Source organism: Neophocaena asiaeorientalis, unplaced genomic scaffold, assembly GCF_003031525.2.
Source record: "Neophocaena asiaeorientalis asiaeorientalis breed wild unplaced genomic scaffold, Neophocaena_asiaeorientalis_V1.1 scaffold39, whole genome shotgun sequence".
NCBI classification, from domain to species: domain Eukaryota; kingdom Metazoa; phylum Chordata; class Mammalia; order Artiodactyla; family Phocoenidae; genus Neophocaena; species Neophocaena asiaeorientalis.
Genome location: NW_020175670.1, coordinates 2,356,872 through 2,384,825, shown reverse-complemented (window position 1 = coordinate 2,384,825; position 27,954 = coordinate 2,356,872). Strand labels below are relative to the sequence as shown.

The following is a 27,954-nucleotide window of genomic DNA, read 5'->3' as shown; positions in this document are numbered from 1 at the left end:
ATGTGTTCAATTTCACTGTTGGAAATAAAATTTAGATAACTTACATTTGTTTATTATAAGCTTTATTTGAGTTAAAGATAAAAAACAATATACTTTTATTTGCAATTTAATAATGCAAGTTGTTATGGCAGTCTAAAATAGTTTACAGTAACTTTATATTATACTTCATCATATGATCCTTTTAGACATTATATATATGTAAGGAATAAAGCTAACCATTTATGAAGTTTAACGATAATCAGAAAATTTTCTTCAAAAAAAATAATTTCCTTAAGTGTGTTGCTAGGTATAAAGCTCCTAATTGCTAAAATACTTAAATTAAGTGCATGAACCCAAGTCGTTAACTAAAAATAAGAGCACATCTGTTTAAAAAAGTGCTACAGAAGGTGGTGCACAAAAAACATGCACTTATACATACTTTCCAAAAGGACGTAAACTGTACTTTTAGGCACTGCAGTCTCTTCAAATTTTCTGTACCAACAATATATAGCAGGACTTTTGATGTCCAGATGCTACCGCAGGAGGATGACTAAGGCAACCACGTGCAGAAAGCTTGTGCAGAGAGAATATTATAAAGATAGCATTCCAGAAGTAAAGGCTTGCAATGATAGTGGTTTGATACCTGAAAGGCTTGGAGTGTCTTCCTGTGATTAAAAAATTAAAATCTAATAATGCCACTGGAGTCTTATACATGGTACTTTACGTACAGAACTGTCACCTTTAAAATGACTTAAAATTTGTAAACAGGCAGACATTTCATTTCTGTGCTATGTTATAGAGTGACTGTGGCTTCTGTAACAACTAGCTGATCCATTGTGAGAGCCAATTACGTACGTCTAAACCCTAGTCTAAAATGGACACATTGTAAATATGGAATGTTTAACATATAGATATTAGACTTCAAAAATGACAATATTCAAAGATTCCCCAAGTTTCATCATATTGCATAGCTGGAGATGCATCTATGTATAAAAGTGTTCTGTTCATTCAAGCAGAATTTTGATCCAGTCTCCTTCCGTTTGCTTCCTTCATACTGTATAGTGGATCCACAAGTTTATTGTGCACGTGCATTAAACCTTACAGAAAAAAAAGCACAGTTCTAGTTGTGTTTCTGACTTTGAACTATATCTCATTTAGAAAACAAACGATTTAATATTAAAATACAAGTATACTGGCTCCCATCTAGTACAAAATAGTTAAATTTATTGGAAAAATGCAAATAGAAATGTTTCAGAATGTTTAGTTTTAACTACCTAGCATATATCAATTTAGTTATTTATGAAACCATGGATCTGGAATGGGTACAGGTTCTTTGTGAGTAACCAGAAGTAGGGGCAGTTCTTGTCTTTCGAACTTCCTTCAGTATGACAAAATAACAAATTTGAATACTAATTACATCTAAAAGTCTGTTGAGTTTGACCCTCTGCCAGTTAATCTAACAGATTCCAACAAGGGGCTCAGAACTGTTGTTACATTAGTTCTCTAATATATTACCCTATCCATTCATCTGGCAAATTATTTTCTACTATTTTGACATGTGTATTTACAATAGGGGTTGATTACAAGCCACACAGGTTTACTAAAACAATAAGATAACCTAAATATCAATTTCCAAGTAAATTTAAATTTCACCTTATAATTGGTATGCTTGTAAACTGTCCTTAATTTTATTAAAGCTTCTTGGGAAATATATTGCAGTTATTCATGTCTTAATGCACATATATTGTATTTGGGGAAATAAACTGTCCCAATTAATGAACTAAAGATTTTATATTGTGCAGGTTAAAGAAATCAGTTAAATTTACCAGGTTGTTAAGAACATGGAGGCTGGGGAAAGGGACTCATAATGTGGTTTTCTTAGGAAATGGGATCACTGGATCGAGGAGACAGGGTACTTGTTAGTAAGAAGGTGTACATTGTCAGAAAGGCTGCAAAAGCACTCTAAAATCCAAACTGTGAAGACCCACTTTTAAGAGATAAGCAAAGGGACATGCAGAGAACACTTAAATATACGTGTAGTAGGAGAAAAACCAGGAGTGAACAGTCTTAAAAGGAGAGAGAAATATTCACTCGTGAAATTGAAAGAGAGAATGCTAATTAACTCAACAGCTCACTTCAGTGTCTAATCAGCACCTCAAACTTGTTAACAACATCCAGACCCATTTTCCCCTTCTAAACCATTTCTTTAAAAATACTGTATATGGCGTTACCCTCTGATGAGCTGCTAAAGCCAGACAACTGAAATTCACTGTTGATTTTTTTCTCTTTCCTTTTTAAATTCAGCAGCAAGACTGGTGGGCATTACTTTCAAAATATTGATATATCCCAAATTAGCTACATTTCTTCATCTCCACAGCACTGCCCTTAGTCGAAGCCACTTTCATCTCTAATCTGATTACCAACTCAGCACCCTACTTTCATCACTTCCCATTGTCCAATTTTTCTAAAAACAGAAGCTAGATTATACCATTTCCCAACTTAAAATTCTCCAATTGCTCTTGTCACTTAGAATATAATTTAGATTTTATTCTGTTGTCTTCGTTTATCCTTCTGATCTCGTGTCCTCCCCACTCTCCCCCTTTTGTGTTACACTCAACCCTGGCTTTGTTGCTATTACCTCAGAAAGGCTAAGCTTGGTTATAGTACAGGGTCCTTATATTTGCTGTCTCATTCAGCCTGGAATGCTCTTCTCCCTGAACAAAGCATGATGATCTCCTTTTGGCTTTTTGGGTCTCAGCCCAAATGTCACCTTATAATGAATTACTGTTTCACTTTCTTTAGAGCAATTTTCACTCTTAGAAAATGTTTTTCCTACCATGTCTCCAACTAGAATCTGAGGTCCAGGACCTTAAATTTACTGCTCTAAGTCCTGGGTCTATAAAGGTCATGATACATGTTGGGAGCTCAAGAAACATTTACTTTAAAAAATTTGTGAAGATTCAGTGAGATGGTCTCTGGAAGCTTTTTTTAAATTTAAAATGAATCTAGAACATATATTGTTAAAAAGGAGGCAGGAGAAAAGGACGGAGCAGAGACCAAGATTCTGTAGTTCAAGGTCCTGAAGACAGAAAAGTATCAAGGGCACTGGCAGAACGGCTAGACATGAAAGGAAAGGATGCTTAACGATTAGGATAAATTTAAAATCTTGGAGGTAGGACTGTGGAGGGACTGAAGTTAAGCCTTCCATGCAGCTGGAGGGACAGAAGGGTCAAAAGGTTAAAGTAAGTAATGGGAAGAGTTTGAAGAAAGCAAAACAAGGAGCACAGCTAACCCAGGAAATGAAAGAATTATGTATAAAAAGTACCAAACTAAGCATAAAGGCACTTGATCGGTTCTGCCTCCACCTCAGATATATGGCAGCCATTTATCCATCTGGCCTTACTTATAAAATGGAGTAACCTCAGCTCAAAAATTTAAAAAAGAAAGCAATGTACTCAACATAGTGCATAAGAGTCTTATAATGATGTTTGGTATATATGTCTGAGACAATGTAATCTCTGATACTTGAATGTTTCTATAGTGACAGTTCCATAAAGTTATATAACCCTCCCTTCCATGCTTACCAGTGCAGACAAAAAGCCTGTGATAAAAATCCATGAGTATGTGGACAAACCAACAAATACTTCATTCATTAGACTGTTTTATGCAAACTATCTCCGAGGCTGGATTTGAAGCACACTGGTTTATTGGCATTTGTTCTTTGCTCAAAAAATGTTAATACATAGGAATATTTTTCTCAGGGCTAATAAGCCCTCCCCCCCAATACCCTTTTGAAAGGCCACTGATATGCAAGCCCTCATTTGCCTTTTCACTCTTAATTTTGTTTTTAAAGTATAAGCTAGCCCCATTTTATCGGTATACTTTGTTCTCTATTAAGAGGAACTTTTTCTGCGACTGTGTTAGCTCATCCTTACACCTGTGCTATTATGGCATTCTCTTCAAATCTAAGTGTTATCATCTTCTACAGCTCTCAGTCCCATCAGCTCCATTCAAGTTTTCATCAACTACTATTTAACTATAAAAATCTCTCCCTTAACATCCCTTGGACTTCACAGTGATTACATAATTTAGCACTTAAACTGAAATGGTATCAATGTCATGTGTCATCCATCTACCTGCCCAAACTACCTAGAATTTACCAAGTGTCTCCAGTGTACTAGGTAGGTACCCTTTGAGATGCTCAACTATTGCAATGAACCAAAACTGAAGTCCCTACCGTCATGGAGCTACATTTTATTTTCTCGAATCACTTAGTGAGCCAGTTTTATGAAGAATGCCAACTACTTTCAGGCAGGGATACTTGTACTTCTTTCGGGTATAACAACACATGAGACAATGTACTTGAAGGCACTGTAACCCATGTTTCTTGGCTGATGACATTAACTGGAAAATATAGTTTACATTTACCAAAAATAAACATTAAAGGGTAATTTTTTTATACTGTAAAAGTATATATCTGCTAATGAAAAATATTTACCAGATAATTAGCTCTAAATAGAACCAATCTTATTTAAAACAATATTTAACTGAAAAGTTTAACAACCAGTATGTAAAAAGCAGCAAAATGGAGATTGGAGAGACCCAAGAGAGGGGACAACAAAGACAATGGTAATCTCAGCCATGTGGTTTAGAAGATATACCTCTTCCAGAGTATCAGCTCTTTGAGGATCATTCTACTTGATATAATTCATCTATCATTCACTTAAAGCTTTGATCATGGAAAGAATACATTAGAGCTTAAAAACACACAACTTAAAACATCAGGATAAACATTAAAAATCCAACTCCTGTAAAGTTTTTTAAAAACGAAACACTGGCTATGACTTGTACATAACATAAAGCTAGTTCCAAACTAAAAAGAATTTTGGAAATTTTAGTACTTGCTTTCTGAATAATAAATCAAGTGTTTACTATGACTAAAGGTAAAAACTGACAACGTTCTACACAAGAATGTGATATAAATAACTGCTTACTTAAATCATAAACAGACAAGTAAATTCTAATGAGTATTGATAAAAATGCATAGACTTTCTGATGTTGCTTGAAGAAGAAAAGTTAAATATAATATTTTATAGTTTGGTTCAATCTGAATTCATTCAGCCTCTATCAAGCTATTGGAGCTATTGGAGTAGGGCCTAAAAAGGATAAAACAAAAAGAATGTTCACCATGATGATGATGTCTTGAAAATATATTATCTCAGGACATAAAACATAGGTTTTATTTTTTTAAAAACAAAAAACTAGAATAAAACAAATTATTAAAATGTTTTCCTGTGATTTACTTATATCTTTCAAAAGATATATACTGAAATAAACTTCCATATGCTAATGATTTTCATTGTTTTAGATGTAGTTAACCTAGACTTCAAGAGCTAAATAATTAGAACCCTTTACGATTCCTCTTGACACTTTTAAAGGGATGGCAGAAGAAACAGTGATGTGAATGGTATTCGAAGAATTACAGATTATAACTAAGGGATTCATTTCCTCCAGTATATCTTGCAGTGATACAATAAGGATATGACAAATACATAAAACTACATTTATAACATGTATAAATTTATGAAGTCATTCTACCTAATATCAAAATATCTTACTGTAAGATGAGGTCTATATATATAGCCCAGAACAATATTGCAAATCCATTTTTCTCCATATTGAAGGAGGCATCCTGACAGAGGCTGATGTCCTGAATCTCTTCAGAAATATATACAGCTCCAATGGAAAATAATTTCTAAGTGACTACTACTAAGACCCTACTAAGCCTGTTAATTCACCTATAAATGGGATTATAAGAGTACCCATGTCATAGAATTGTGAGATTTAAGTAAATCCGTAAGTATAATATGCTTAGAATAGCACCTGGTCATATAACTATTGGCTATTATTAAATGTTTACTTCACTAAAATGTAAAAATTTTCTGATAAAAACTAAACTGACAAAAATCAGACAAGTATAGGGGTTTATCTGGGGATTACTGGTGCTAGAAAATGGCAATGTTAAATGAATCTCCTCAAAACTGTTATTAAAATATGTGGATAGGGTTTCCCTGGTGGCACAGTGGTTGAGAGTCCGCCTGCCGATGCAGGGGACACGGGTTCGTGCCCTGGTCTGGGAAGATCCCACATGCCGCAGAGCGGCTAGGCCCGTGAGCCATGGCCACTGGGCCTGCGTGTCCGTAGCCTGTGCTCCTCAAAGGGAGAGGCCACAACAGTGAGAGGCTCGCATACCACACACACACAAAAAAAATATGTGGATAATGAAGATTCCTTTTATTAAATTTTTCAAGGAATCTAATATTTGTGATGAAACCTGGACTACAAGGAAATAGATCGGTAAAACGCCATCTAAGAGCTCTTATTCACAACCCGTAACTGAGCTATTCTCTGCTTTTATCTGTCAAGTTACTAACAAGCTAACAATTTTCAGTTTAATTTGGTATATTTGTGACTTGGTAAAAAACTGGTAATTTAACTGATAAAAATATAAATGACTGGAAGTAATCTAAGTGCTTAACACTAAGGAAACCTTTAACACCTTTTATTAAAGAGATTTAAAACGTATTTTCATTCATATAGTATCAGTAGTGCACTTATTACATACTTTGTGAATTACTAAACTATATATATGGCTCATTACATAATATTTTCATATCAGCTATATAAATACAGGTGCTTTGTAAAAAGTACCTATTTATACAGCTTGTTTATGTGTGTGTATTTATCTGTGGAGTTGACTCAAGCAGGGAATGGCTTCTAAACCGAGTGTATTCAAAATTGTCCTTGAAAATCTCTTAAACACCTATCACAGCAAGTGTATATGGTTTTATATAGATAGATAGATATACACACGTGTGTGTGTGTGTATATATATATATGGTATGGTAAAGTTTAAAAATTACTGAACTAGACTCTAGGAAGAAGCAAAAGGAAGCTAAATATGCAGAAGTCTGGGCAAACTCTGCTTACTTGCAGAGTTTATTCCATACTGTTTGACATTTAGCAAAATTTATTGTGAAGATTAAATGAGATAGTGGGCAACCCATTTTATCCCCTGATTTCATTCTAAACATAGCTGAGCGGTTAGGGTGGGACAGGTAAACAATGAAAAAATTAGAACGGACATATATACATTTCCTTTGGGGCTATTTAATCTTGTATATTCAATATGAAAGTAAAATATTTAATTTTGGATTTCAAGAAACATCTTGTTTACTGGAAATATAGATTGAAGAGGTTTTCTTCAAGAAAAAATATTAGGAAATTACTTTGAAAGCTAGTATTATCTGAAGTGAGACATTTCTAATCCTCAGCACAGTGCCAGTTTTCAATAGGCCACAATTCAGAATGTAACTCCCCAGTCATACTAAGTTTTAATTGTCATCTACAATGGAATATTCTCCCAGTCTGCTTTTGAAATTTCAGTGCTCACCTTTAAAGTATTTCACAGTTTTAACTCTTAATTCTAAAGTAGCATCTTCATCACATACAAAAATAGTTCGGGGATGTTGCTGGAAGGCTGAAACAGTCCACATGTGATTGACTCCTTCTTCTATTGCTTTGTAGAGAGCAAATGCCTTGTGTGCACCTGTTATGAGGATCATTACCTGAAAAATCGTGGACATTACCTGTCAATTCTTAAAACATGTTCCAAATGACTAAGAAGCTCTATTTTTTTTAAACAAAGAATTTAGCACCAGTATTTTTCTGAGGGTTAAAATAAAAATAAACAGCTCCATATTTCTTCATAGTTCAAGGTATTTATTTCTGCTCTTTAAGGTAACAGGCAAGCACAAAGTGTATCTCTACTTCTGGCTGAACAAAGTAAAATAGTGTCTTGTAATGGAGTATTATTGAATATACCATAATGCCTATGATAATTAACACATTAAATACTGATGTGCAAGAAGAGACCTGGGAGAATGAAGAAAAAGAAACAAAAGGGCTGTTTTGCAAAAGCAGAGTTACAGATCAACAAAGAATTTATATAACCAGAAATGATATATCAAATTGCTCTAGCCCAGATAAGCAATAGATATTACTTTGGAAAAGCAAAAGACTCTGAAATAAGATATTTTAAAAGTAATCTAGAGAAATGAGCCTAAAGATTGTTTCACTGAACGGGTTCTATCTAAAGCTGTTTTGGAACAAAACTAGATTTAAAGAAGGGTTCAGAATCTACTTAAATGCAGGAAGTGTCCTTTAAACACACATAACTGAGACCATCCTTAGGTACAGAAAATCCAAGGTCTTTGTCCCAGATCCCTGATAGCCTATGAGATAAGTCAAAGAATGTATGCAAATGTGAGTGAGTGTATACAGGTGTCTGAATGAATCTTTTCTTTAACATTTTTAGCAGTAAATCAATCCTGTTTTTACAAGTTAAACAGTTTATGTAATGTAATAAATCTTTAAACATGTTTTTTTCTCATTATTTAAAAAAAAATGAATGTTAAAGTGGTTGTAATTCTAAAATATCTGTAACAATGTAAAAATTCTGTATTTCACATTTTAGAACCAGACCTTCTAAAACAGGGAGGAAATTAAAGATTAATGAACCAGATATTACTGTATTTCTTTTATCAAGATTCATTACTTTTCATTTTGAAGCTATATTTGATTAATATCAAAGCCCATGAATGAAATAAGATACGTATGAATTCTTACTGTTTTTATTGATACTTCTTGTTCTTAAGTATAGAGATCTAGGCTCAGTGAAGAATTAATATGCCATCACCTATAATTAAAAGCATTTTTTAAAAATTAGCAATGCTTGATATAATAAGGTAAGCACAGCACTGATTAATGGGTCTATTAGTTTTCCTTACTGGAAATTAATATTTTTTTCTTAGGACTGATACGTGTTACAGAGGAGTTTGAAAAAAAAAATATTCAAGTTCTTTGCTCCATCCTGTCTTCTAATTCAGAATCTTTGGGATTAGGACCCAAGAATCAGGGTCCCTTAAGTGATTAGTATGCAATCTGGCAGAAGTCCTTATCCTAGCACTTGAAAAGGCTTTTTAAAACTATTTTCACACACACTACATTAAATGAGAATATGTAGTGATTGCTGCATGATGGATATTTTCTGAAGTTTAATTTATTTCAGGAGTTTTAAAATGTGATTTGGTGGTTTCAAAGTTAAACACCGAACTTAAGCACTTTTCGTGAATTATTATCTCATTTAACTACCGACATCAACAGCGTGAGATAAATACTATTCTTACTCATATTTCACAGATAAGGAATGAGGCACAGATATTCTGTAACTTGCCCAAGGTCTTGGTAAGGCTACTATATAAACAAGAGGTCTGATTCCAGCATCCATATCCTTAACAACTACAATAAGACATATATAACCTTTAATTGAGAATTAAGAAGAAATATCTGGAAAATCAGAAATTGAAGAAAATCCCTCTTGGAATATAATTTGACGTTGATAATACGTGATTATTTCTACTCTATCTGCTCCACTATTCTCAAGGAGAGTATTTCTTGTATTGTGAAAAAGCTTAAGAGTAGCCCTATCTGAAACCAAATCTTAAGGATAAGCAGAAAAGAAAAGGGGGCACTTCAGACAGTTATGGGGTGGTCAATAAAAAGCTAGAAATTTGGTAAGGCTGAGCATAGGGAAATGAGATGGCTGAAAACTGAATTTTGATAATACAGAGCATTTTATGCCAAAGAGGCTAGATATCATCTTGTGGTGAAGCAGCAAGGAATCAGACTCTTCATTATATCCATGAGTAGTAACTATGTTTTGGGGAAAAAAAAAATTCAGGCTGTAATAGAGAACAGGAAAGGGAAAGAATGGAGATAGCCATGATTTAGGATGCGTTTGCAATAATCCTTAAAAAACTGATATAGACCAGAAGTAAGGCAGCTCCGATGGATGGATTTATCTCTGTTCGATGGAGGGCTGGATCCTTATTTATCTCTAAGTTAAGTGGTGGAATGTGGTGACTGATTAGATGTGAAGAAGCTGAGAATGACACACGTTTCAAGTTCAGATAATTTTCATGGAGGGTGTTGCTATTCACCAAGGGAGGGAGACAATTTTGGTAGAAAGATGAATTTAAATTTTGAACAGTTTAAATAAGGAGTCAATTGGAAATATGAAATCTGCAGCTTCAGAAAAAGAACTGGCTAAAGATACGTACTGGTAGTTATCACTGTATTGAGCGTAGTTGACCTTTTTAGAATAGTACTAAATCTACCAAGAACAGGGTTCCAAAGTGTGACTGCCCAGAAGTATGCATAGTGAATACGCAGTGCTAGGAGATGACCCCCTAGGTAAGAACAACATTCAAAAGGCAGATGGAGGAAGAAAGAGCCAGGGAAGCATACTGAGAAAGAATGGTCAGAAAGAAAGAAGAGTAATGGTAGAGGTTTATGACAGAAGAAATAGTCCATAGGAATAAATGATGAAAAGAAGCCCAGTAGGATAAGACCTGTAGAAAAGCTGATGGTCTTAACAATTAAGAACTTGTCACTGGTGACTTCTGTGACATTCAGTAAGTCAACAAAATCAAAAGATTTTTAAGTTTTACTGGTTTTTCCTTATGTCATCACAAGAATAAACATTCAAATTATTATAATTATATATAATAAGCAATTCTAAAGATGCTACAGTAATTAAAAACAATTTGTGTCTTTTCTTTTGGAATTACCTTTAAAATATAAAGCATTATCTTGAAATATATCTCAGTAAAAACAAATTTTAATCCTTTGAGGGTAAATGTGGCTTCCGTCAAACAGCCAGAAGTCAATAAAAATCAGATCTGGTGGTTCAGGTAGACAGCCAAGCTGTGGATAGAACCAACTTTGTCCAAAATGAATTATGGGCAAAAGTAATGCATTCAAACTATTCTCAACAGTTACTGAATACCTATTATGTGACAGGCAGTGTACTGTGCTAGATATACATGACTCATAAACATTTGCAGATTATAAACTAATGAGGAAGGGTATTAAACAACGAAACACACAGAAACAATTATAAACTGCAAAAAGTGCTATGAACAAAAACTGTGGTAAAAGAATAAAAGAAAATAATTTTGATTATAAGAATTATGGTCAGAAAATGGAACTCTGAAAGCTGAAAACAGGTGCCATTTTAGCTAAGCAAGGGCTAGAGAAGTAGAACATTTCACAATTAATTAACATCAATGTAAGGCCTCAGAGCAAGGAAGGAGTGAAAATTGAGGGCAGTGACTTGTGTGGTTCATTACCTAGTGGACAATTCCCAAGTCTTAAGAAACCTGTAATAACTTCTGGGTTGTCACTTCCAGGGTCTGTACAGAAGGTCCTCATTATCTGAGTTGCCAAAGTGTGAAGATACTTATTGATGCACTGACCACTTAAAGATTTGTCTCCCATTCAAACCTACTTTCCACTCAACAGTGACATCTGTCCCACACATGGATTTAAATTTTAAATATATTTGCAGTTATTGAAAATGACACTGACGAACAGCTCACATCACAGTTAAAACCACTGGCAGATGAAAATGTGTACACATGAAGCCCATTAAAATCGAAGATAAAGAAAGTCATTAAGTATAATCATGTGATACTTGTTTCAAAAGAATGCTATGAAAAATCTAGCAAGACAATAGCCAAGACAATGGAAACAACCCAAGTGTCCATCAACAGAGGATTGGTTTAAGAAGATGTGGTACACACACACACACACACACACACACACACACACACACACACACACACAATGGAATATTACTCAGCCATAAAAAGACTGACATACTGCCATTTGCAGCAACATGGACAGACCTAAAGAATATCATACGAAGTGAAGTAAGTCATACAGAAAAAAACAATACTATATGCTATCACTTATATGTGGAGTCTAAAACACAAGTTCATCTATATAAAACAAAAAAACTCACAGACATAGAAAAGAAACTAATGGCTACCAACGGGAAAGGGGGTAAGTTAGGAGTATGGGACTAAAAGATACAAATTACTGTATGTAAAACAGATAAGTAACAAGGATTTACTATATAGCACAGGGAACTATTCAATATCTTGTAATAACCTATAATGAAAAACAATCTGAAAAAATATATATATAACTGAATCACTGCTGCACACTGGAAACTAACATAGTATTGTAAATCAACTATAATAAATCACTAAAGTCCTTGGGAAAACTACTAAATAATAAGAGTTTTGCCATAATTTTCTTCAGAGTCATGCTGGGAATGAATACTGTGAGGTGAATAGCATCATATAATTTTGTTGGAAAAGTCAAACAAAAGAAAAAAAATCAATGTTTGAATAATTCTGTTAATTCTAAGAATTAGCATAAGAGTTGCACCGTAACTTTAATTTTGTTATATGTAAGAAATCGTTTTGCATAACTTTCATATTTTAGAACTAAGATTGCTCTAATTTTTTTCAATTTACTATGAAATTTCAGTCTTTAAAAGGTCTTTCTTCATAAACCAATTATCGTTAGATGTAAAACTCCATTTTGAATGACAGTTCTATTTGTGCATTCAAGTCTAGATATATTTACATTAAGATCAGTTACTCATTCACCATACCTTGTCTGTACTCTTTCCTCTGAACCTGTCCAATCCTGCTGCCAGAAGGGAATGGAGTTTTGGGTTTCCATATAATTTAACCACTTATAATCATGATCTGACTATAATTTGGTCTGTTATTCTCAGGGCAGGAAATGACAGCCCAATTAAAAACTAAAAAATTTGAGTCTACTGTTCAGAACTCTTGCCTTCTTAAACATACCAAATTTAGAACAGATCCAGCCCTAAAGGGGTTCTTTTTCCACTGGAAACCAACTGAGCTATCCTCCTACAGTCAAGAATCACATTACATGAAATTATCCTAAGCCTCCAAAAGCAGTTTAATGTTAATTATGACTGCATCTTTGTTGCAACAGTCCTTTCACAAGACTATATGATCAGTGTGATTTTAGGACCTCAAATTGTGAAACAAGAAGAGGCAAGTAAAGCAGTACCCCAAAAGAGATGGTGCCTAATTTTTAGTTTCCAGCTCCAAAGACTTAATTTACTTGAATTCTAAACATGGCAATGAGCCTGAAAGAAATTACTGAAAGCTAGACAACAATTTATACTGCAAATAGGATTAACCCAAAATAGCACTTATTTGACACCACAATTTCTCCAAAGTCTATAGACATCAAAGGAAAAACATCAAAGAACATTTAATTCTTACTTCTCTAGCATCCATCACTGTCCCCACACCAACTGTTAGAGCCATAGTTGGCACTTTTGATAAATCTCCATCAAAATATTTAGCATTTGCCAAAATGGTGTCCATTGCTAGAGTCTTTACTCTTGTCCTTGATACTAAACTGGATCCTGGCTCATTGAAAGCAATATGACCATCTGGACCAATTCCTTTCAAAAGAAATACATATACACACACATATATACATAAGTAAATAAGGTTTCTCAAAGTTCAACATGATTTAAAGACCAAAGAAATAGTCATAAACACGCTTACCTTGTTTTATTTGATAGCTGAATTTCTAATGCTGCAGTAAAAGATTTGTTCCTGTATTTGATTCAACAAGTATTTCAATGTTTTCCATATGCTTAGCATTGAGCTAGCATGATTCTAACAGCAAAATTAAGTATCACTTTATAATAATACTTTATAAAGCAATTTCACATGCATCCTCTCAACAACACATATATTTAACAATCTTGTGACATAGTCAGGTTAACCATATCTATTTACCTCATCTCCCCCTTTTTTTTAAGCTCAAAAGGAAACTTTGATGCTAAAGGATAATATATGATTTGTTCAAGGTAAATAATTTAGTAAATACTAAGACAAAACTCAAATCTAAATCTTCTGATTCCTAACCCAGTGGTCTTTATATTCACACTTTAACTTGCTTGGTTCTAGTCTAGATGGGGCAGTTAACTACTGGACCTCCCTGTAGTATAGTTTCCTCACTTATAAAAATGTTTAGATTGGACAAGATATTATCTAAGGCAGTAGTTTTCTTTAAACTTTGACTGCAACCTACTGCAAGAAATACATTTGACACTGCAATCTAGTACACATATAAATACAATTAAAACAAGAATTGCATGAAATAATACCCTTACGAGGAGCCATTCAAGCTATTTTTGATTACATTTTGTTTCATTAACAAAACGTACAAAGGGAAATGGTGGATGTGACTGACCATATTGATTTCATGCCCTAATAATGTGTGACAACCACAATTTGAAAACTGCTTTAAGGAGATCTACTGCCAGCTGAAATATTCTAGGACTGCCTCTAAAATATAGATAAGAATATGACATTTCTTATTTGAAGGAAATTGGAGGTAAATCTTTTCATAAAATCAAGAATCTTTCTATGGCTTAAGTAAATCAAGTTTTATATACATGGACCCTACTTGCTAGTCAGATTTCTGGCAACTTCAATCAAAAAAAAAAAAAACCCCACAAGTTCTCTGGGTCAAAATACCGGTTATACTTATATTCTGCATATTTAATGATATATAGGTGTATCTTATTGGCTCTTAACACACAATTCTAACAACTTTTTCCCAGGCTACAACAAAGTAAAATATGACAAAGAGTAACCTGGTTTTGAATGAAGAAGGAAGAACTGAAAACCTTAGGAAGCAAATATGAACTACCAAAGCACAATAATCTAGGAATTTTTAACAATATAGGATTAATTTTTAATCTAGTACGTAAAGCCAGACCTGTATGTGGTTAATATGTATGGTTTGTTTCCACTATTAAGTATATATATGCTTGTCTATTTTAAATCACAGATATGCATATCTCTCTAGATTTGTAAAACTGTTCTGCTTTTCCTCTTAAGTATACATCTACCTAAATACTTTTAATTATATTTCTCTATGGAGGAAAGGATGGAACCAGGAAAATAAAAGAGTTCCAGAAAAAAATAGGAGGTCCTCAAAGATCAGTATTAGTGGTCTCACCGTTGATTTGGGTCACACAAGTGTACAGCAAAGCTGAAATTATCAGGAATGGTTCATGATGGAGAAGCGTCAATACATTCCCTTACTATCAGTAACTATCAAAAATTGAGCTTTTCCTGATATAAAATTATATTTTTAAAATGTTCAGAATGTTTTACAAAGCCTTATAAAATTTTCTTAAAAATAATCATGAACTCTAAACACCATGGTTAATTCTTATTCAGTCTTTAAGTGTAGACTAAGACATCAACACCTTTTTTTTTTTTTAATTTATTTTATTTTTGGCCGTGTTGGGTCTTCACTGCTGTGCACAGGCTTTCTCTCGTTGCGGCGAGCGGGGGCTCTCTTCATTGCGGTGCACAGGCTTCTCACTGCGGTGGCTTCTCTTATTGCTGAGCACAGGCTCTAGGTGTGAGGGCTTCAGTAGTTGTGGTGTGCGGGCTCAGTAGTTGTGGCATGCAGGCTCCAGAGCACAGGCTCAGTAGTTGTGGCACACGGGCTTAATTGCTCCACGGCATGTGGGATCTTCCCAGACCAGGGCTCGAACCCGTGTCCCCTGCATTGGCAGGCAGATTCTTAACCACTGCGCCCCAGGGAAGCCCGAGATAATCAACACCTTTATGAAACATCCCTAAAACCTCTGAGTCTGGATTGTGTGTCTTTCCTGTGTCTATAGTTCTGTGGGCTAGAAGGTAAACTTCATGAGAGTAGACTTTCTCTTCTTCATAACTGTATCCTTACTATTTAGAACACATGACACACAGGAGGCCCTCAATAAATAACGGTTGAATAAATGAATGGATGGTTGGTATTGTTCAGAATGTTCAGTACAGTTTTTGCCCCCTTCTACCCTGCTCTGCTCCCCTCACAACAGGGGCTAGACCAATCATAACACCCTATATCTCATATCGTTTAGGCAGAACTGTTGTGATCTAAGGACAAGTACTTAGGCCAAGCTGAAACAATCAGAATTTCTCTCTATAAATCTGAAACTTGACCAGGAACACAGAAAGAAAGAAGGCATCTAGAGCTGAGGCTTTGATGACAGCACTGCAGGAGAGGATCAGGTGAGTCCCTGCTTCAGTTGATCTGGTTCTTGTTCTTTTAAAGACTTGTTTTTTCCAACTCTGATATCAATTCTGTGAGTTACCCCAGAATTATTCCAATAAATTCACTTTTAGTCTCATTAGTAGACTACATTTACTTGCAAATCAAAGAATCTAATCGTGTAACCAAAGTAGAGGGTTAAAAATTTCCCCAGTGTCTTATTTTTACCTTTTAAACACAAATTATCTTAAGATAATTTTAAAGTTAATAATGCTTTTAGAGTCTATATATAGGTTTCCATGTTTGTGTACTTTATTGCTGGGTATGGATCAGGAATTGCATGATACACCTTATTCTTTCTCCCAATAATTCTGTCATCAGATGAAGAACTTCTGAGTATGTATTTCCTCCTTTCTCCTTTCTATAGAGGGAAGGGAACTCTTGCTCCATTTCCCAGGAGTGAGCAATGGTGGATTAATACTCTGGAGCTCTTCTCTGGTCTTACTATTTCCAAATTCAGAGGGGAGGAGTAGGAAACCCCATTCTGGCCTCAAGCCCAACCTGCAATCTCTAATCCAACTTTACCTTTAATAAAGCTGATATTTTGATCCCATTTGGCTCAGTTCTTAGTGTTTTTATTAACCAAACCCTGGAACAAAAGAAGGGTAAGTGGTAAGACCCAGACACCAAGCCTCATCTTGAATATCCAATGATAACAACCTAGATCAACAAAGGTGAAGAATCAAATGAGATTCTTTCATGAGACAGATCCAATAATAGGGTATCCCAAACAGGGAAAAGTTCAAAGAAAATGTAATAAGCCAACCCTCCGTTCCCTATACACAATTATATGTCCCTTCGATAATAAATATAAACTGTCAGACCCTGGATTAGCCCACGACTACAATGAAGGTATTAATGGAAGAGGAAAGGAAATCCTGTTAAATTTTTTTGCAAGGGGAGAACTACAGGAAGTTTAAGACAAAAATTGGTTAAAAAACAAAGTTCTTTTTAGTAGTAAGAGTCAGTGATAAACATAAATAATTATGATTATGCTCCATTAGTTTCAAAGGTAGAACTAAGGTGAGTTATTGTGAGGAAATGCACTGAAAAACTTTAGCTACAAAGAAACAAGAAGTGGCTTAAAGCTATGGGGAAAGAAGAAAGTTTACTATAAATCTCTGAAAAGAGAGATTAAACCTTAAACATTACACTAAGCTAAAATATTTTCTGGAAAGTAGGCAAAAGGGCAAAATGGAGTTAAAGAGCTCTTAGCAGTTTTTTTTCCCCCAAGTAAATTCTACTTCCTGGCATTGAGACCCCAAGGGATTTGTCACAAGAATCCTTATGTAAGGTCAATAAATTAACAGGAAAAAATAAGTCCTCAAATAAAGAAGTAAAAAAATACTATTTATGTTATCCATTCAGCCATTTTTAATACTAAAGTTTTAATAATTGCCATATCTTTTTGTATAATGGTAAATGAGTGAAAATATTTCTTGATATAACTAAGATAAACAGTTTAGGTATATTATTTTACAGTAATTCTACTTGATTTTGGTAGAGTTTAGAAAATCTAAAGAATGCATGGGTAGCGCACTCCTTAAACATTTTCAAATATCTACTGCCTTGGCCTTGATATTGGTAGGCGCAAACGGTAATTATCTCAGAATTGAGCAATACAGACAAAACTGGAATGCAAGTGTTTTCCAGGAATAGTGAAGTAATATTAGCAAGTTTTATTTAAAAAATAGATACCTTCTATTTTGAAAAGCAAACTAGTCTAACTTGGATTCTTGCTCAGATAAAAAAACCATCCTAGACTGTCTATTTAAGAAAGTAATTGATATTAGTTATGCTAGGTAGAGATAACAATTTCCTCAAAGAGAAAAACTTCAGTCTTGCTGGATACCCTTAGAGGTAAATCAGTAAAAGAGCAGGACATTCAATGAACTAAGGAAAAATTACTTCAGAAACTACACCTCAGAGACAGAGTGGAGTAACACTTAATGGATTACCAACTACATACCAAGCACTGCACAAGGCATTTTATACATGTTATAATGTGGTTAATTCTCATCAATTCTGAAATGGTTAATATAATCTTGTTTTACAAATAATTTAATTATATTGAATTAGTATATTGAACTAGTTTACTGAAATTAATAAATTTCCTAAGATCTTACAGATAGTAAGTGGCCAAAACAGGATGCTAATTTTTGTCTGACGATAAAACCCAATTTTCTCCAAAGGCAACCAAACACCTCTACAATACCTGGCCACCTCAACCATAAATTAACCTTAGTACAGGTCTATTGAAGATCTAATTCATATAGTTTTGAGCAGTCTTCTAATAAATTAATTGTAAGATACACCTGGATCTAATGGATATATCTATCTCTATATATCTAATGTTAATTTAGAGCTTTAGTATGTTTAGTTGAATACTAAAGAATCTGGCAAAAAACAATTTTGGTTTCAGTTTAGATGATGTACTATTCATATGCTTCATACTGATAGCAGAAAACTGTATTGTCATTACAAAGGAAGAGATTCTTTCACCTCTTCAATGGTAGATCATGAACACACAATATACATACACATATGTATGTTTGTGTGTGCATGTATATAAATTTCAAGTGGAATTTAGTTAATTAAACATTTACTTTAGAGTTTATTAAGACAATTATACAACTTAATTCATATTAACTAAAGGCTGATGATAAAAATTTTACATTCTTAACTGATTTCTTAGTGAAATGAAGCAATTTGAATGATCAGTAGAGAAATGTTAAAATCCACCTGTTCCACATGCAGACTTTCAGAGATTTAACGCTGTAATTTGATAAGAAAGCTGGGTTGGGGTTTTAAAGAAACAGTAAAAGAATAAGAGTATCACTGAGGAAAAGAAACATCACTCGTTTTCTAAGATGTGGTAAACTATCAGTTCTAAAGAGGTAATTAGGCAGGGATTAGGACCTATTTCTCAAGCCATAATTTAAACAATCCCCACTTGGAACATTAAGATTATTTTTTGATGAAAATAAAGTAAAATAGAAATCAATAGCTGAATAAATGGGTATTACAGACAGTCACAGATGTTCTTTACATTACACAAAGGTAAGTTTTGTTTTTTTTTTTTTAAAGCACCTAATCCAAATATTAATAAATGATTAATGACAAAATGTTTTACGTACCTCCAACAAAAAGATCAATTCCTCCAGCTTCTTTTATTTTCTTTTCAAATGCATCACATTCTGCTTGTAAATCTGTAGCATTCCCATCAAGGATATGAGCATTATTAGGATCTATATCAATATGCTTAAAAAAGTTATTCCACATATAAGAATGGTAGCTTTCAGGATGATTTCTGGGAAGTCCTAAATACAAAGTTAATAAATAAAAATGTAACTATTTCCAGAAATAAATCTAAAGTTTACTTTTCTGATTAAGCCATAAATGCTATTTCAAATATGTAACATTTCTATACCATATTCAATTTAAAAGCATTTTTATATGGAATATATGCTTATTATGTGCCAGGCATTATTTTAATCACTGTACATGTATGTATTAATTAATGTGTACAATGTCTATGGAAATAACTATTATCAATCTCACTTTATAGATGAACAGAAACACAGAAAAGTAACTTTCCCAGGGTCACAGAGCTCACAAAGGGGCTGGAGCACAGAAGTCTAGTTCATGTACATGTAATCACTATATTCCCCTTCTCAAATACAAAATTTTAACCAATAAAACTGATTTATGTGTTAAATTAAACATAAATTAAATGGCCACACAACTGAAATCTTGATCTACGTTCTTCCTCTGTTATTCCTATTTACATACAAGGTATACTAAATTACAACAGTTCTTTGACAATGACTCAGGCTACTGTTAAAAATGTGTACCTATAAAATTTAAATTTTAACAGAGTTTATATGTATCACTGATCTTTCTAGTTAAGCAAGGTCACAATCAATAAATTATAAAAGCTTCAAGGCTACAAATAGCCTTATATTTAAAAAATATTTTACTAATTACTTTTACATACATATTAATTCATTTATCCCCACAACAATACTGGTTTTAACTTTGCCTTAAGAAAAAAAGAAAAAGAGAAAAAGAGAGAATGAGAAATGTGAATGAATTGGCTCAAAGTCGATGGAGCCAGGACTGGTAAGTGGCATAGCTGAAGACGAATGCAAATCTTCTCATTTCTAGTCTCACGGTCCTTCTACTATGTCATGCTGTCATTACAAAAATTTTTTTTTTTATATAAACTCCCAACCCCACTACAAGGTAATACATTATACTCTAGAAATATATTCATATTACATTCAAAACAAATTTAAAAAATGTTAATATTCTCAATATATTAATTTTTTAAAAAATATAACATGTCCAAATAATATAGCTTACCTACATATTCATCCATGTTAAAGGTCTTCACATATTTAAAAGAAAGGTCTCCATTCTTGTGATATTCTATTAGTTTTTTATAACATCCTAAAGGTGTACTCCCTAAAACAGATAAACATTCCATTTTCTAACATAACTTGAAAATCTAATTTAAAAAAAAGTTTATATTAACCTTATTCTCTTCTTACTTAATAGTATTTTATATTTCTAATTTATTAGGCAAACAATTATTAATTTAAATACACATTCAGTTAACAAATATATGTTGAATTAGTCTCTCTACAAGGTAACCTAAAATTTTAGTAAACTAGAATTTGCTGAATAAAGTTGGGAATCTGTCAACAGAAATTATAGCTTGGAAAATTATTCTTGTGTCGCTGGATATTTGGAATTAATGGTGTATATTCCAGGATTAGAAACTTCTAGAGGGCACATGTGAATTAGAAGAAAAATAAATGTCCCACCTTTAGAGAAAAAACTATTTAGAGAGGGATTTGTAGCATAAATGATACATAAATAGGTCAAGTATTGACCATTCAATGAAATCAAAAGTGAAACCAGAGCTGAATTTAAACACTGCCTCTACTTTCAAAATAGAAAGTGGCAAGGATTGAGTGAGGAGGCTTATCCTTTAAGTTTTTAACTGGAGCTCCTGTTTCTCATTTTGTTATTTTCAGCATATATCAGCTAAAATGTATAAAGTAAAATGATTTCTAGGAAATGGGATCTTGGCTTTGGATACTTCATCTGAGTTCTTAATGTTATTGTTTTATAAGTGTGATTCTTTTATGTTTTATAAAATTAAGATCTGCTTGATAGTGCTCCATGAAACGATACAATAAAGATAAATGAATTTAGCCACTTGAGGATGGCCTCCCTTTGTTTTTTAAATTTGCTGTATTTTTTCATTTTAACTACAAATTCGAAGACTAGATTGACTACATTCTTACAACAAGCAACCTGGCCCACACAATCCTGGTCAGAGTATTGGTTTCTAGTCTGCCCACCATCACAAAACAAAATAAAACACCCAAACACAAAATTTCTACTCAAGAGGCAGGGAGAAGTATGGCAGAACTAAGCAGTCTCTGGCAAAAAAAAAAAAAAAAAAAAAAAAAACCACCAGAAAAACAAAAAAACAACTAATACAAAAAAAATCTAGAGTAGTAAAAAAACTGACTCTCATTTAAGATGACAGAATAATAGAAGTGGCTAAATATCACACAGACAGGTTCACAGAACAGAAGACTAATAGGTTTTCTTAAAGTTAAGCACACATACTGTTTTAAATTGTCATTAATAATTTAAAATTTATGTGGTCAAACTTTACAATTCCTTCTCAAAGAACTACAGCCCACTAACATGAAACCTGGATAAAAGATGGATAAGTAAGCTCTTCTTTCTCCTTTTCTAGAAGCATAACAAATTTTCTGTGTGTATCTTTCAGTGTCAAGAGAATAGTTATAGGACTCCCTCCGTAATTTAAGGACATATGAACATAAAAAGAAGTCACAATAGTGATAAAAATCACATTCATTTTCTACTTTTTAATCAAAGTGGCTGAATAGAAAAAAATCAACGGAAGATATGATACACGGTGAACTGGTAAAAGAAACTTCATTTTAATATATTTGCTTTGCAATACTCATTTACTAACATAACTAATTTAGCAAGTGCTTACTATGATTCAGATAAAACAAAGATTATGACTGTTTCTACCCTAAAAGAACTCACAGAATACGGATAGACAAGTACAAAATAACTATAACACAAGGAAAAATATAAATAACCTATAAGAAGTCTGGGGCAGTATAGTGAATCAAAGAAGAAAACACTATAGTCTTGCTTGTGGGAGAAAGGATGAAAGACGGCATTCCAACTGTTGAAGAAGAAGTGAAATTCCCATAATCAAAGAATGGGTTAAGTTGTAATTGAAAATAGAAAAAAGATGGGGGAGGAGGTTCAGAGATGACACTTGTATGCCTACCATGCGCTAGATGCTATTCTGGTGTTTCATGCATTAGCTAATGTAAATCTCACAAGTTTGGGCAATTGGCATTATCTTTCCCATTTTGAAGGTGGAAGAATTGGGGTAAAAAAATTAAGGAATGTGCCAAATATCACACACACGGCAGTGAAGCCAGATATTCAAGAGATTCTCATAAAGTTCTTATTATACAGTATGCTAGCAACATGAGTGAAAGTAAAGCCAGCAAGTTCAGGCCTGTTCTCTGAACTACAAGCAGTGTAACCTGCCTACCCTGATTCAGTGTAGAGGAATAGTGGGAATAAGTCTGGGAGGCAGGTTGGGCCCACAGCATGCAGGCCCTTAAATGTCAAGCTTGTCAACATCACTTCAATAAATATATTACTGAACAGGGCTTCCCTGGTGGTGCAGTGGTTAAGAATCTGCCTGCCAATGCAGGGGACACAGGTTCAAGCCCTGGTCCGGGAAGATCCCACATGCCGCGGAGCAACTAAGCCTGTGCGCCACAACTACTGAGCCTGCGCTCTAGAGCCTGCGAGCCATAACTACTGAAGCCTGCGCGCCTAGGACCCATGCTCCGCAACAACAGAAGCCACCGCAGTGATAAGCCTGCACACCACAACCAAGAGTAGCCCCCACTCACCATGACTAGAGAAAGCCCACACGCAGTAGCGAAGAACCATCACAGCCAAAAATAAACAAATAAATAAAATTTTTTTAAAAAGATATATACTGAACAGATATTCCCCAGAATTGTGCTTGGTGGGGCGTAATTACAACATAGCATGTTGTTTACAGAAATGTATGTTCAAATTTCAAAAGCATGGGGTGGGGGGAGGTAAGGATGGGGCATGATTAACACTGTCATTGGTCAATGAAGGAGAAAAGTAGAAAATGTTAACAAAGGTTTTCCAGAGATATACCCTTGGCAGATGTATTATTAGGCAGTAATACTATCCAAAATAAAGCAGAAGAATTGCATATCAAAATACACAAAAACATGTTTAGCACTGCTGGCGTTTACAGCTCTGAAGCCTTTCTGCTCCCATACTCAAATTACTGTTTATTTCTTCATAATTAAGACAAAGTGATTAAGGCAGCTAGTCTGAGCATGGCCCAGGTTTACAGAAGGCAAACTGATACAGAGGCCATGTTCAACCACTGGGGCTCACATATCAGAACCGTGGGTGCTGAGGGGGCCCATTTCTGGTGTGCACAGTTAAAAAAAAATCCTCTTTGACATTCTTACCAACACCTACTGCCATGGACCGAAAAACAAAAAGCAAAACAACAAACGAACAAAAAATCAACTTGGTGAGCTAACAGTATCTTTCATGGAAATTATGCAAGTGAAAAACAATTACGATTGTAGCTTTTCTATAGTTGACATGTATGGGGGGAGGAGCAAGAGGAAAAAATACTGTTTAAATAAAACACACTTAAGAGAACCTTAAATTTACATAGTGCTTACAGTATACAAGGGACTTGCTCTTACTTGAGCTTCAAAACAGCATTGTAAGCTATTAATTTCCTTATCTTCCTTAAAAGTAAGGAAAACAAGATTATGGTGTAGAACAAATGCCCTTCAGTCACCAAGAAAGTAGCAGCTCTGATTCCAGGTCCAATACTCTTTCCTATGTAAGTCAACAATATCAAATAAAGTACCATGTATCAGTGACACTACTTGGTTATTTTTTAAGAAAAACCTTAACCGAGAACTAAATCCAATAAAGTGTATAATTAATGCTTATGTTCATTCTGTCATGAAGACATACCTGTCTTCAATTTTTCACCTGTAATACTTCTAAAATAGAAAATAATCACAGAAATAGCAAAGGGCTAATAAGCTAATATGAGGCATATGAGGTAAAATTAAGAGGCAGTAGTACATATTTTAGGTACCTCTTAATGATCAATGAGAAGGCTAATCTCCCAAGAAACTGCATGAATAGTGAAAGCAACATCCCTAAATACAAACAAAAGACTACTAGAAAAAGGTACAAAAAATATCATGACCATGACCTGAGCTATATTTCCTTTTCAATTCTGGAGTGGTAGGTGAGACAGAATTTTAACAAATAGTAATGAAACTTAGATACCAGATATGTCTGTATCTATATATTTGACTTGATATCCTAATATGTTAAATCAGTGATATGACAAGAAATAAACAGGAAACATATTTTACTAAGAAAAAGCCTTCAATCCCACAACCTTGAGTACCTAATATGGAAAAAAATGGTGCATTACCTGTTGGCAAACCCAGTGTAAAATATCTGTCCTGTCCAGGTCTGAATTGAATGATGCGATTACAGATGTATTTGGCTGCCCATTCACTAGCCAAGTCATAGTTATCAAGAATTACAAGCCTCATTATGGTGATGCACAGCTTCCAGGACAAGAAGTTCAAACCTGAGAAAATTCCATTGTAGAGCACTTTAAGTAATTCACAGTCAAACAGAAGTAAAATACATTGATGACTTTAGAAAGGACAGTACTTAAGAAAGACATGCTTCTATACAAATACAATCTATACTTTTAAAATAGTAATAATGGCTGTTCTCTTTTGGATGAACTTTGAGTTCTGGGCAGTGGGCTAGGTCATTTAAGTACAAATATCAATTCTTACAACAACCTTCTGAAGTACATACAACATCCAGTTTTAGATGAGTAGAGGGACTGACACAATTTGACTGAGTTCACACAGTTACTAAGTGACAAAGCTGAAATTTATATCAAGGCAAATTTACCATAAGGACATCACACTGCACTATCTCTACGGGTATACTATATAAAGCAACATAAAACAAATCTAAAGGCAAACAAAGCAGCACTCATTTATTGATTGCAAATTAATGGTAGTAATGATTACTCAGCACCTTTTGGGTTACTTACTAAAATCCAGAACTCTCCCTATGAATGATGTAATAACCAAACCTCCCTTCTGTATAAAAGTGATACCTGCACTTTAAAAAATTTCAATCAATACAGAAAGATAAAAAGAAGTTAAAAAAAAAAAATCGACCCAAATCCTGCCACTCCGAAATAATGTTCATTACTATTTGGTATACATCATTCCAGCTATCTATCTAATGCACACATATAAATAGGATGTATAGAAATAATTTCTAACAATGGGATCATACTAGACATGCTATTTTTAACAAAAAGCATAACGAATTGAATTCTTTCTGCATTAAACAGAAGCAAAAGAAAATAAAGTGAACTAAAGAAACTGCTGATCTCTGGGGGAAAAAATTATTCACAAAAAGCAATTTCAGTTCCTAAAAGTATTTTAAGGTTAAGAAAAAATATTATACAAATATTAAGAGATCAGCATCATTTAAAAAACTATATGATTCCATTTTAGACAACATGGATTCACCTACTACCATGAAAGATGTGAAAATTGCATTCTTACACTTCCTCCCACCCCGATTTCTGTAAGATGTATTATTTTAAACTGCCAAGATTTATAACATTTACAATGTGTTCTACAACTATAATTCCCAGATTTTAATTCTTAGTTTTATTATACTTAAATGGATTTGTTACCCACACCAATCCTTTCACAAATGGCTTCAGCAGACCTGAATTCTGTACCCACAAACCATACATACAGAAGTCAAAATCTTTACATTAGTGGGAGTAGGAGGTCTTATTACAATGAAAACACTGAATCTAAATATGTCCTTAAGAACATGATGATTTAGATTCTGGCATAACAAAAACTTACGATCACCATGATCTAGAGTTATGGCACAATAACAAGAGATAAATATCATTTACAGACAATAATTTACACAGTTAAGTCATGAATTCAGTCCAACAGATGGACTTGGCCTCCATTTAAATTCATTAATAATCTAATGGCAGAAACAATTTCAAAGTTACACCAAAGAATCAGAAACATTTCATGGCTGTTTTAACCATCAAGAGATATACTTATCTCTAATAAGAATATTCAGCAAAATGACTACTGATAAAAAGAGAAAAAAAAAAAAAAAAAACCCTGTAAGGTGAGGAGGAGGAATGGCATTAGAGCTTTCCAAGTGTCTTCTGTGTTTTGGGGCATGCTATTTCTTTTCTCAGTTCAACACACTTGTGAGGGAGGGCCTCACAATGCCAAGCACTAAGCTCTGTAGACACAAAAATGACAAGGATAAGGATCCTACTATCAAAGGGCTTAGACTCAATAGTCTCTGGGGAAGAACTTATCCTCATTTTTCAGATAAAGAAAAGTGCAACTCACAAGTTTATTACTGATGTTATAAAGCTATTAAGTGGTGGAGGGCCTATCTGACTGAAAGATACATGCTTCCCAAAAGTGCCTTATAAGGACGAATCACTTAGGATGCCTGTTAAAAAGATTCCCCAGACCTTTCCCTGGACATGGTGTTTCAAAAGATATGAAATGGGGTCCACGGAATCTGCCCAAATATCACAGGTGATTCTTACAATCAGGATACATTTGGAAAATAACATCATACAAGATGACTTCATTGCACAGAGGTTCAAGTAAGCCTCTCAGACCAAACACAGGCACGTTTTGCTTTCTTAAACTCTTCCGCGAGTCTACAGTTCAGTTCTAAAAGTCCCAAATGAATCACCTCACCCAGAGAAAAGTAGAATGCCACATGTGTTCAGATTTTTAAATATGTCTTTTTCCAGTTTTTGCCAATCCTCACACATCTGAACTGCTGCTGCGGTCGACCATTCTCTGACATCTTGACCCGACAGCACTCAAAAAATGACACAGCACCACCCCTGCCCTCATCTTCCTCTGGTGCTGATTCATTTTGGTGTGCGTCCCTTGGACAAAGAGCTGCCAAACACAAACCTGAACTTTAAAGCTGGATGGGAACTTCTAGACGACTTGGGTTACACAGCTATTTTAGAATCTGTACTAGAATCTGGAATCTAGGCTTACAGAATCCCCGCTCTGCGCTTTTTCCCTAAAACACACTACACCTGACCTCAAAAGATTCCTGAAGCCCGACCAGGAAGGGGGCTCTCAGAGCAGGGGTCCAGGTCAGGGTCCCGACGAGAGGCGAGAAGCAGCAGAGAAGGCTGTGGTCCCTGCCCGGAAGGCGAGGGCTGCAAACTCACCTCACCTGCCAGGCCGCTAGGCCCGTCTCTCCTTAAACCCTAACGAATGCAAATGAGGATGACTATTACGAATTTGTAACAAGTGTCAGGAGAAGACTGCCAAAGAGCAGGGGCCAGGAAAGCCCCGTCCCGAAGAGGACGACCAGTCAAGTTGGAGGCTCCCGGAACCCCCATCCGCCCCGCGTCCCCGTCTCCGCATAGAGCCCACCGGTGGGTGCAACAAACAGCCGGGCCCCCGCCCGACTCCCCTTCCAGGCCCTTCCCGTGTACTCACCTGCCGATCTACCGGTTCTTCTGACGCTGGAACAGCGAAAACAACCAGCAGCCAGTCAGCCCGGAGAAACACCAACCGGCGCGAGGAGCGTAAAGCCTAAGGAGCCGGACGTAAATCTAGGCGCCGAGGGGAAGGC

General features: G+C 34.7%; 1 protein-coding gene across 3 annotated transcripts; it reads right to left on the bottom strand.

Annotated features, from left to right (window-relative positions):
- Positions 1-45: 45 nt before the first annotated feature.
- Positions 46-27,954, bottom strand: GNPDA2 (glucosamine-6-phosphate deaminase 2). 3 transcript variants are annotated; one of them, XM_024731764.1, is made up of 8 exons: positions 24,686-24,784; positions 24,338-24,339; positions 24,029-24,069; positions 20,449-20,550; positions 19,221-19,403; positions 13,218-13,402; positions 7,433-7,607; positions 83-1,076 (listed from the first exon to the last, which is right to left on the bottom strand). In XM_024731764.1, the coding sequence occupies exons 1-8, from the start codon at positions 24,782-24,784 to the stop codon at positions 988-990; spliced, it is 876 nt and encodes a 291-aa protein (XP_024587532.1). In that variant the 3' UTR covers positions 83-987. The 3 variants fall into 3 exon arrangements, with proteins under 3 accessions (XP_024587530.1, XP_024587532.1, XP_024587531.1); XM_024731762.1 differs by lacking the exons at positions 24,029-24,069; positions 24,338-24,339 and adding an exon at positions 27,819-27,954 and having other exon boundaries at positions 46-1,076; positions 24,686-24,847; XM_024731763.1 differs by lacking the exons at positions 24,029-24,069; positions 24,338-24,339 and adding an exon at positions 27,819-27,954 and having other exon boundaries at positions 122-5,135; positions 24,686-24,847.